Source organism: Phytophthora cinnamomi (assembly GCF_018691715.1).
Source record: "Phytophthora cinnamomi strain GKB4 chromosome Unknown Contig111, whole genome shotgun sequence".
NCBI lineage: Eukaryota > Oomycota > Peronosporomycetes > Peronosporales > Peronosporaceae > Phytophthora > Phytophthora cinnamomi.
Genome location: NW_027151044.1, coordinates 516,712 through 528,723, shown reverse-complemented (window position 1 = coordinate 528,723; position 12,012 = coordinate 516,712). Strand labels below are relative to the sequence as shown.

At 49.2% G+C, this 12,012-nt stretch overlaps 2 protein-coding genes across 2 annotated transcripts; one reads left to right on the top strand and one right to left on the bottom strand.

The window, feature by feature from the left end:
* Positions 1-235: 235 nt before the first annotated feature.
* On the bottom strand, positions 236-2,399 carry IUM83_15800 (uncharacterized protein; the record flags this gene model as incomplete). Its single annotated transcript, XM_067940640.1, has 5 exons — positions 236-459; positions 544-679; positions 827-938; positions 1,009-1,110; positions 2,179-2,399. 5 exons carry the CDS (start codon positions 2,397-2,399, stop codon positions 236-238), a joined length of 795 nt encoding a protein of 264 aa, XP_067782069.1.
* A 1,795-nt stretch (positions 2,400-4,194) lies between these two features.
* IUM83_15799 (uncharacterized protein) lies at positions 4,195-4,810 on the top strand (the record flags this gene model as incomplete). The annotated part of the gene is made up of 2 exons (XM_067940639.1): positions 4,195-4,574; positions 4,801-4,810. 2 exons carry the CDS (start codon positions 4,195-4,197, stop codon positions 4,808-4,810), a joined length of 390 nt encoding a protein of 129 aa, XP_067782128.1.
* Positions 4,811-12,012: the final 7,202 nt, after the last annotated feature.

Below are 12,012 nucleotides of genomic sequence, written 5' to 3'. Positions count from 1 at the left end.
TTATTTGTGAAGTGTAGGTTTGTCATGATGCGTTCAAAGCGGTTGCGAGCCATGAAGTCGTTGAACGTCCCGCGCGGAATAGCACCCACAGCGTTAGTGCCCCAGTGATCTCGAAATCGACGCCGGTGAGGGTGCAACATACGCGCAATGAGAAGACCCAGCACGTGCAGATCTGGCGTAGTTCAACATCAGGGTTTTGGGCCTCCCGATGCAGAAACCACGCTTTGGGTTTCTTTTAGGGAACCTTATGGTTGTTGAACGTGCGTTCAACACCCGACTCAAGGTTCTGGACAAAGTACGGCTTCGTTTCTTTTGCCACATTCCTCCACAGAATCTTTGGCATGAAGAAAAAGAAGATCTTCAGGGGGGAATCGGCCAAGGCGAGGACTTCATCAGTGGGCCCGTATTCGCCTACATACAGGCCTGGATAACGCTGGTCGGGCGGGAAGTGGTCAGCATCTATATGTTGTAAGTAGAGCATCAAACAAGTTAGAATATGTTGTAGCCTACAGCATCGTAGATACATCGACATTGAGTTCGTACCGAACGTCCAGCCTGACTCGCACATGTCCGCCATGTTCTCCTCGCTTCCAGCAAAGTCGGCCATCTCCGCAGGCTCCAGGATGCCCCATGAACGCTCCGCGCCGCCATCAATTTGGTTCACATCACCGCAAGGTTTCTCACGAGCAGAATATTCTTCGTCACTTCCATCTCTTGGAACATCGTCTTCAGGTTCGTGGTCAGCAGTGTTCGCATTACGCCACTCGTCGTCATCATTGTAGGAACATACTTCAGTTTCTGTCTCGTCACAGTCCTAATTCAGCACCTCGTATCCATCGGCCGACGGTACTGCAGCAAAAGCAGCAGGAGGTGATGCCATCGCATCAGCAACAATTGGCGATGCACATTCGTCAACATTGAGCGAGTCTGAAGTCGATCTAGAAAAAGAACGAGTTTAGCACAATCAATACAAAATCTTCATCATCATCGCCAACGCTTGCTTCGTACCTGTCTCGTTCTGTTGGATCATTTTCCAGCGTCGGAGTTGGTGGTGGTGCCAGCACAGCAGTAGAAGTGCGGAGTAGCGCCCTCACATAAAACTGTAAGTTACTGTAAGTACGTCCTCACACAAAACCTGCACATCCAATATGGTTCGTGTCGGGTTATTTCCCGGTTCTTTGAGTAGCGTATCTTCGGAGAGGCGATTGTAGATCTTACCTGAGTTGGGGGGGGGGGGTCAGGGTGAAACCCTGCTCGGACGCAGGTGTGTCGAATCCCTTGGGCGTGCGGCGTTATCGGGCCTACGCTGTCTTGCGCACGGTGGTTATCAGGCCAGTGCGGTCCTTCGCCTTGGGCAGCGCGTTATCGGGCGCGTCGTAGACGGTATAGTTTAACTTGTTCTCCTTTTAGGCACGGAGTTGAATGGGGGTGAGACCCGAGCCGACGAGCGTCGGGGCCCACGTGTTCCTGGTGGCTCGACTTGCCGAGGCTTGGTGGTTCTCCTGAACGAGGGAGATCTGCAGGAGGTCTTTGTGGTTCAGAGAAATTTCGGGACTGATCCTTACCCTATCCTGTGTTCAGGCCACTGGCTACTAGCTGTCTAACCACTCATTCTGTACCTAACCCTACTTCTGGCGTGCTTCCCGCAACTGATCTTCAACCTGATTCGTGGCCCGTAATCACGGGTCCCGTGTGACGGAGTCTGAGTGACGGGGTCTTGAGTGACGGGTTTTGAATGACGGGATTTCAGTGACGGGATTGTACATAGCCGGGCGCCGAGTCCGGCGCCAGGTCAGCCCTGATACCGTGGAGGGATCAGACTCAGGCATTATGCCGCATCCCTGCCCCGTGGACCTTCTCGTCGGAGTCGCCCGCGTCACACTCCATCCATCGCGTCGTCTTGCGTCATCGGCGGCAACTTTTGCGTTTTCCCGGGGCACTCTTCCGCCGAAGGCTGAAATGTTGCGGCTGAGTTGTCGCAGCAGACTCAGGCGAAGATCGTACCACAAAACGACACATGTTAGCATTGCAAACATGCTGGAGATTATGGTGTTGTACACATGCTGGAGGCGCAGCATGGTGTATACATGCTTGACCACACATGTTGGCTGTACTTGCATGACATACAACATAATATATCAGAATATGTAGTATCGTCCAGCATGTAACATGTCGTACATCGGGGATGATTTTTTCGTTTTCTTGGTCACGACACTCGTCTTCCGCTTCTTCGTCTTGGCTGCAGCAGTCGCCTCCAGTCGCTTCCTCACCTCTTCCAGCGCAGCTGCTCCTCGCTTCTCGGCTTCTGCGGACGTATCACAGTGTTGTTCAGCTACAGCTCTACGTTCCTCCTTCTCTTTTTCCTTGGCAAGCCGCGCAGCACTTGGTTTCCGTGGCATCTTGGGCTGGGCGGGTTTATTCGTCGCCCGATCTTTGGCAGCTTTATCTTTCCGCGTTGCGGAGAGAACCACAGCGACCTCGGCGTCAGCTGCTTGGGTGTCGTCATCTCGTCGTCCTCTGGGTAGTAGTCGTCGTCTTCTTCGTCGTCCGTATTCTCGCGGGTGACTAGTCTCTTCTCCCCAGATCCCGCTAGCATTTTCGCCGCAACAGCATGCATCTGCAAAGCATGTTGCCGTTGGGCCCTCATGTAGGATGCTTCCTTGCCGACCGGGGTTGCAGCGATATGCGAGAACTCGTGCGCTTGACCACAGGCACTGGTGCTGCAACCGGGTCGTTTCCGAAGTCAATGTCAGCTTCCCTCTCTCCCGCCAGGAATGCCGCGTGCTCCCGGCGGAGGCGCGCACTCTCCTCTGCGCTCCGTCCCTCCAGTCGCTCCATAAAGCGTTGATGCTCCCGGCGCGTTTCTCGAGGTGGGTCCATGCTGGTGACACGTCTTCTTTCTTCTTGTATCTTTGGGGGATGAGCACAGAGCCACTGGTTTGGAAGAGGTCAATGTGCCGTTTATATCGGATTGGCTGACCCAGCCCTGTGCATTTTCAAGAGCGCCCAACTTATGCGACAAAAAGCCCAATTTTTAACACGTTGTACGTACAACATGTTGAATGGCGTTACAGCAACCATATAACAACGTCACGACAGAAAATATAGCGGCCTTATCCGTTAAAGCAACCGAAATGGCCGTTAAAACAAAATATATTACGGAACAGGTACGGGGCCACGTCGCCTTCATCACGAGCGAAGTCTAAATTTGGAGAATACCCGCTTCAAGTTACCTACACTAAAGTGCGTTTACCACACAATCAAGGTGTGTCATCACAGACACTAGTGCTTTTCCAACAGATACGCTAAAGGAACCTGTTGAGAATTCCAGTGTACTGGTCCCCGCCGCTTGGCGGAAACATGCGAAGCATGATGATGCAGGCAAGCATGTGTGGGTCGTTTATCCCGAGAAGGCACGATGGTGCTGGAGGTTTTCCCACGTTGCAGAATTGTCCTACGGAGGTTGTCTGCTACATCTGACAGTTAGGCATGCGCCAGTTGAAGACACAGTACGACTTCTGTCAAAGAGAAGAACTAATGTGGGCTACCAGCTCACTTCACAAAAACACGATTCCTTCACAAGTAGCTTTTGCTGCTTGTTCGCTCGCCAAAGCTTTAGCAAGCTTAGATTTCACTCTGCGCGCGACTGCAGGTCGCTTCAGGTTATGAGCCCAAGACTTGCGCTGGTGAAGCTCGCTTGGAACTGACTACGCAAGAATGGCAGATACAACCAAGGAGGTGAAGGAGTCGAAGAGCGAGAGGAAGTCCATTCCGCCGTTTGATGCAAAAGACTTTGAAGTGTGGTTGGAGCGTGTCAGGCTGAAGTTGCAACGCAAGCAGCTGTGGCGATACTGTGAGTAGGACGTCGCAGAGCCTGAAAAAAGTAAACAGACTGATCATGACGACTGGGTGAGCAAAACGTCGCGGACAAAGGAGATTCTATACGAATCAATGACAAATCAGAAAATGAAGACAGTGAAGTACGAGTCTACTCCATACCGCATGATGGAACGCTTGAAACGACGTTTCATGGGGAAAACCTATTTAAAATATGCGGAGGAGAGAACAAAGTTGAGTCGTCTCCGGCTGGAGTCAAAGGGCAATCTACCAGATCGCCTAAGTGAAATGCGCCGTATCATGGAGACAATTTCGGTGGCTGGCAGACCGGTCGATGAATATGCAAAACCGGCTATCATGATTGGCTCCTTACCGCGTGACTATGACAATGTGGTTCAAACTTTTCTTGCAAGCCACACAACGCAAAACCCGGACGACCCACCGAACTATGAACAGCTGGAGCAAGCATTGGAGATTGCTTACGACCACATACAGAACCGGAAGGAGGAAGGTAGCAAGGGCGATGAAGAAGACAAGGTGTTCTTTGCTGCAGGGGTTGTGGTCGTGGACGAGGAGCTAATCGCGGTCGAGGACGTGGACGTGGTGGTCGTGGACGAGGTTTTGGCGGTCGTGGAGGAGCAAATCAAGGAGGAGATCGCGGTGCTGGTCGCGGTCAGGGCAGCGCCAGTCCGAAGCGTGGCGGAGGATGCTTCCACTGCCACGAACAAGAGCACCAAGTGCGCAATTGCCCGTACCTGGGCAAGCGCCCTCCGTCCGAGAATCAGCGTGGAGGTTCAACGCAAAAGCGCAGCAAGTTCGATGGAGGAGAAAAAAGTGCCAAGACTAACAGTAAAGGCCGCGATGGTAATGAAAGCGATGATAACGCCAATGTTATAATGAGTTTGATGAAGTTGGAGAAAAAAGTGGCTGATCTCGCTCATGACCGCTGGTATCTGGACTCAGGAGCTACTAGTCACATGACGAACCAAAAAGATGACTTTATGTCGTTCACACCTTTGAGTTCGACAGTGCGTACTGGTGGCGAAAATTGGCTGGAAGTTGCTGGCATTGGAACAGTTAAGAAAGAAATAATTACGTCCAATGGCAGAGTTTCATTATTGCCGCATGGAGTACGATACGTTCCTGAATTACTGTGCAGCCTGTTCTCAGTGGGAAGACAAGCTTTACGGTTGCTAGTGGCTACAGAGCGAGTGTGATGTCATTTTGATGAAGATGATTATGCAGATGTACTGCTTCAGTCGGGTCGCACTACAGCTCATAGAGATGAAACAAATCTCTATCGTTTGAAGTTGGAGAGACCATCCGATGCAATGCTGATGGTAGGAGGTGATAAAGTGGAACTGTGGCATGACCGCCTTGGTCATCCAGGGCGAAATGCATTAAATGCACTCTTTCGACACACTTGGTGGCCAATGAGGAAACTGGAGCTTCGAGTTCCCAACGGGTTCAAGTGTGATACGTGTGTCAAGGGCAAATTGACCAGAAAAAGCTTTCGCAACACCCATAACGCACCAACACGTGAATGGCTGATTGGCTAACGTGCTCATATTGATATCTGCGGGCCATACGCGATAAAATTCTACTCTGGCAAGCGGTATTTTGCGGTGTATGTTGACAAAGCCAGTCGATTCGCAACTATCTACCTTTTGGCTGAGCGCTCAGATGTCTACGAAAACCTACACATCTACTATCAGCAAGTGAAAACCCAGTTGAATGTGTGCATGAAGGCGGTTCGCAATGACAACGCCAAGGAGCTGTTCAAGCTGGCTGATATTTGTACGAAAAAGTACGGCATGGTGTGTACGTCCAGCGTTAAGCGCACACCGGAACAAAATGGCGTGGCGGAGCGAATGGTTAGGACAATATCTGAGCGTATGAGATGTTTGCTGAATCATTTTCAGTTGCCTGAAGAGATGTGGGGAGAGGCTACAGTAACAGCAACCTACTGTGTCAACATTATGCCTAATTCAGCAAGAGACATGGAGGTCCCTTACGCGGTGTGGTACCGCGAATTGCCGGTGTACTCATGGTTACGCACATTTTGCTGTGCCGTGTTGGCTTACGTGGACAAAGTAGAGAGGAGAAAGATGCAAGCTAAGGCTCGTGAAGCTATCTTTGTTGGCTACAGTCGTGAGAAGCATGGCTACCGCCTACTTGATAGCAAGACACGGAAGGCTTTCTATAGCCATACCGCTATTTTTTATGAGAGGAAGGTAGGGCGAATAGCAACGGGTACGACGCCTGTCTTGGACACTGTGGTGCCCATCGAGCGGTATCTTGAAATGGATAATGTTGCCATGGAAAACATCCCAGCCATGCTTGATGAAATGCATGATGACGATATAGAGGACGTAGATTGCGAATCTGCTGGTACCAGCGACATACTCCCAGACCTGCCAGGTGGGGCAGATGATAGAAGTGCCAGGACTGGTGGGGATAGTGGTGCAGTTGCTGGTGGCGGTGGAGCTAGTGGTGCAGTTGCTGGTGGTGCCGCTAGGGCTGGAGCAAAGCGCAACAGACATGAGAGTAGTCAAAGTGATGAACCTCCTCAAAAACGGACGCGGTCCGAGAATGTTGTGACAGTGCGAGGTGCTGCAGAGCACCCGCGCAATGCGAGTGAAAGTGAACAAACCACAGAATCAAAATGCAAAAAGAAAAGGCGATGCAGGGGGCGGCGCATGGCACCGACTGCTGAAGCTACGTTGCAACGAGAGGCATCACGTGAAGAATCGGCAGTCCAGAAGCGAACACCGTCTTCGGAGACTCGCGAGATGGAGACCGTGGGCTTGGAGACGCCTGTACATCGTGATGGACCTAGCGCGGAGCGTATACAAACCTCCTCACGTGGAGGTCTTCGCGAGTACGTGGCCTCGGGAGGTGCTCGCACTAAGCACTGCCCAGTAACGCGGAGTGGTCGTGTGAGCAAACCGCCTTCATGGATTGGTGATTACATCTACGTTGCATACGCCAGCACAAACTCAGATGAATTCATGATCTCGTCAATATCATGGGAGAAGGCTCGCGAAGAGATGCAGCGTGCAATTGCGAAGGAGCAAGCACTTGTATGGTGGCAGGATTATTGCTGTCTGACCATGGGTGTGATTGATGAGCCTGAGACGTACGACAAAGCTATTGAGTGTGAGTTTGCCGTGCAGTGGAAAGCTGCTGCGCAAGCAGAATACGATACTCTGATAAAGAATTTCACGTGGGAGTTGGTTCCACGGCAGCAGAATATGAAAGTGCTGCGTAATCGCTGGGTGTTCCGCGTCAAATACAAAGCAGACGGAGAAATGGATAGGTTCAAAGCACGACTAGTGATAAAAGGCTTCATGCAAGTATATGGAATTGATTACTTAGAAGTCTACTCTCCAGTTGTACGTTTGGAGACACTGTGAGTGCTGCTAACGCTTGCAGCTGCGTGGGATTACGAAATACACCAAATGGACGTGACTACTGCATTTCTCAACGGAAAAATCGATGTAGAGGTGTATAGGGAGCAACCAGATGGCTTCGAGGTGCCCGGAAAAGAAACTTGGGTGTGTCGTTTGCTGAAGAGCTTGTACGGATTAAAACAGGCGTCTCGCGTCTGGTTTCAGCTTTTGAAGTCATTTCTGGAAGAGCAAGGATTCACTTTGCTGAAATCGGAAGCCTGTGTTGCTGTGAAGATTATTGATGACCAATTAGTCTTCATTCCGCTTTACGTTGATGATCTTATTCTGTTCGCTCCCAATATGAAACTTATTAATGAGATGAAGCAAATGTTCTTTGAGAGATTCGACATGAAGGATCTTGGAGAGCTACATACATCCTCGGCTGGGAAATCACTCGCAATCGACGTGAGCGGACTATCTTCATCAATCAGCACAAATATGCTAAGTCAGTGCTAGAGCGGTTCGGGATGGAGAAGTGCAATGGCTGTAAGACGCCATGCACAACGGATATGAAGTTGAAGAAGAGCCTGTGTGTTTCGGATGCAGATGAGAGGCAGTTGATGTCATCCAAGCCATATCGATCAGTTATTGGAAGTTTGATGTATCTAATGACGGGCTCGCGCCCTGACTTAGCCTATTTAGTTCGTGAATGCAGTCAATATCTGGAAAGGCCAGGTATATTGCATTGGAGAGCAGCAAAGAGGGGCCTTCGGTATTTGCAGGAGACACTTGATTGGGTCATTCGGCTTGGCGGAAAGCAGTGGTTTGATCAGGTGCTTGATCAACATTTAGAAGCTTTTGCCGATGCTGACTTCGCAAATCGAATTGATGATAGAAAATCTATTGCTGGCTATTTAACAAAATTGTGCGGCAGTACAATTTCGTGGTGCAATCAACCTGAGAAGACGGTGGCCTTGCACACGATGGAGGCCGAGTATATGGCTTTCAGTCTGCTCGTGCAAGAAGTAGTTCATCTTCGACAGATGCTGAAAGAACTAAAAGTGCAGCAGAAGGCACCAACTGAAGTGTTCGTGGGTAATGAAAGTGTGAAGAAGCTGGCGAACAATCCGGCATTTCACAGCCGTACCAAGCACATTGACGTACGTCATCACTTCATCCGAGAGCGAGTCGATATGAAGGAGATTGAAGTGCTACGAGTTCCTGGCAGCGAAAATATCGCCGATGCCTTCACTAGCCTCTATCAAGAGCGAAGTTTGAGAAGTACAGAGACGCCATGGGGCTTATGCCAAGGACGGTGTCACATCACAGACACTTGTGTTTTTCCAACAGATACGCTAAAGGAACCTGTTGAGGACTGCAGTGTACTGGTCCCGCCGCTTGGCGGAAACATGCGAAGCATGATGATGCAGGCAAGCATGTGTGGGTCGTTTATCCCGAGAAGGCACGATGGTGCTGGAGGTTTTCCCACGTTGCAGAATTGTCCTACGGAGGTTGTCTGCTACATCTGACAATTAGGCATGCGCCAGTTGAAGACACAGTACGACTATCTGTCAAAGAGAAGAACTAATGTGGGCTACCAGCTCACTTCACAAAAACACGATTCCTTCACAAGTAGCTTTTGCTGCTTGTTCGCTCGCCAAAGCTTTAGCAAGCTTAGATTTCACTCTGCGCGCGACTGCAGGTCGCTTCAGAACCCCATGAATGAGAGAACACTGGCGCGAGAGTTGGTGCGCGCATGACTCCGGGAGCTTGCGGCCATGAAGAGAAAGTTGGAGGCGTTGAGTAAGTCGGGAGAGTTTCTTGAGAGTTCGGCAGGAGATTCAGTCTCTCGTTGAAGAGAGTGAAGAGCGTTATTATGCTCTAGTGGCAGACTTGGACTACGAAGGAGCCGAAATCGGTGTGGAGCTTTCTTTTGACGCGCTACTGGAGATGACAATAAGATGGCTGACACATTAGGAAAGAAAAAAGCTATATTCAACGTGACGAATACAGTTAGACTACCTACTTCAACATCGCTTGTAGCTTTTGGTGAATTTGTCATCTTTGGCAGCATCGACCTTGGACAAAGTTCGCTCCTGTGAGCAATGCATGATTACCCACAGCATTCTCAGACGCATTACTTTGACATCATTATTCGAGATGCTGTAGTTCTGTATATCCATCTTCTCTGTGATAAAGTTGTATGCTAGGGCCACGATCATCACACCGCAACTCGTGGCGTCAGGTTGCTCTGGGGATTCAACCCACTCGATTGGATCAACAACTATTTTGACATTGGGCATTGAATCCTTGTACCATCGCACCATAAAGCCACAAAAGCCTTCCTTAATCACGGTTTTCCCACTCTGCTTTATCTTAGTTCCCAGCCATACCTTTTTCATGGTTTCGTGGTATTCCTCGTCAATCAATGACTCGTACTTGTAGACATGCACCCGGAGCAGGTTTTCTTCTTTCAATGTCAAATGGACGACCATGATTTCCCAATGGACTCCATTCAGGGTCACTGGATGAACGATAAACTTGAAATTTCCGAGAGGTTCCTTTGGAGTTTTCGGTCAGCCAACAGCACCAGTCATCGACGAGAGTACGTAGCAATTTCTCTCGGGTGTAGCCATCGCTTCCAAACAGAAGTCAATGCAACTATCATTTAGCCACCCTTTACAGATACCGCCCACGATGTTGTCAAACACGATCAGTCCATTTCCAGACTGCGTGACAAATTCTGACCGAAGTCTACTCGACGTGAACTTGCCAATATTTCGTTGGCAAGCGCACGATGACGATCCTGGATAGCATTGGGCATTTTCCCGCAAGTACTTGTTTCCTGCGCAAATAAACCAACGACTGAAGGGACCTTTCTCCAATGTTGCTCTAGTCATTTCCGGTCATCAATCCATGATCTGGCTTTCGATTTAACAGCGTAAAAGCCTGTCAAGCACTGAACAAATCGACTACGTGAAGAAGTATTCCAAAATAACACAACAACAGTAAGTGTTAAGGCAACCTAAATAAAGCAACCATAATCGTTACAGCAACCATAATCGTTAAAGCAACCTTACCCGCTGAATTTCCATAGCTTGGGATCGATGGTGGCAACAAGATCGAGAACGATGCCTTCGCTTTTGACGCGATCATTCATCACATCTGGTTTGGTCTGGTCTCTCTTGGCTGTCGTCACTGCAGCCCGCATTGATCGCGCGAGGTCAGTAGGGATTACAAAGGGATGCATATAGTCTGCTGGTCTCATGGGTTTCCAATGACACTCTATCGTGCGAGCTCTCAGATATTGAATGGAATACTTGTTCATCATCTCCATCACGTGCTTCATGTTTGGTGTGTTGCGCATCCACACCACAAACTGATCAAGTGGAACAGTCAGCTTGCTGGTATAAGCGTGCACTTCTAAACGATCTGGTCCCATTGCTAGTTTAGATTGCCGTAGTTGTTTGTGTGTCGAACGTGACCTGCCTGTAGTTGGCAAGACCGGAAAAATGCAGTGATGTTAATAAACCAGTTGTTGGGAGCCTCGTAAGGTTGCTGTAAATTCGAATAAGGTTGCTATATCTCATAAGGTTGCTATAAATATAAATAGGTTGCTTTAATGGAAAACGTAACCAAGTGATAGCCTAAGTTGTTCGTCCCATGCGTAAAGTCCATCGCAAGTGTTTCCCCCTATTTCTCAAACATTAGCTTCTGGACCTTTGTCTGCATAACAACTCCAGACGTCACATCCGTTTGGTCTTGCATCACGAGGACGTCACTTTCATCCAGTTGCCGAAGAGCATGCAGCATGTCCTTTAAACGATCTTCAGCTGAATCTTGTCTTCTGATACTGCGGATAAGGTTTCTCGTCGGCTGAGGTGTCAGCTTGCAGCCTGAAGTGCACCAAATTCCATCACAATTTAGGTGTTAGGAAATCGTCAATTAGTCACATTATGGAGGCAAGATTCTTACCAGTTCGTTCGTTCAATACGTTGGTGATATGCGTCGAAAAAACACGAGCATCTACCAAGGTCTTCACGTCTTCTCAGTGGTAGAGTTTTGGTCGTCATGTAAGTTGCTGCTTCAGAAGACGTAGTTGGACGCGAGTGGGTATGGTTCTTAGGCATAACTACAAGTAAATAATTAGTGTTACACCGTAAGCATACGAAAACACTATAATTCATCTCCCATACTTCGTTTATTATAACAATTTTGAAGGTACCGTCGTCCACGCGGCTCACGAGTGCTGTGAAGCGTGCGGTGCACTTGCAATACCTCGGCTTGCGACTTCGATGACCCTTTGAGCGAGATTGTTGTGAAACGCCGTGAGTACGTCGATATATCCTCTCTCTCCACTCGAAACGCTCTGGTATTAGGGAGGGGTGCTCGCTGCAAACAAGATGGATTAATAAAGTCAGTAGTAGTTTTACACGAAAAACATACAGAAACCGGAATACCTGTTATATCGCACAGTCGTCTCGGAGCTCCTGATGCGAAAGTTGAGCTTATTCTTTTTCTTGTACATTTTCAGCACCTTGTCGAACTCATCCCGCGAATCCAAGGTATCCATCGGAAAGGGAGGCACGACATTCACAAATTCTTCACGCTCCTCAAACAAAGAGTTCATCTCTGCCAGATGTTCGCTGGCACGTATACGCGGTGCATACTCACTCATCTCTGCCCTCTTTGTAGGCACGTAATCGCCGCACTGCTCGAAGTCCGTCTCACAGGTTGGTCCCCTCGTATTCTGTTTCTTGAGATTCGATACCCGACTGGTTTT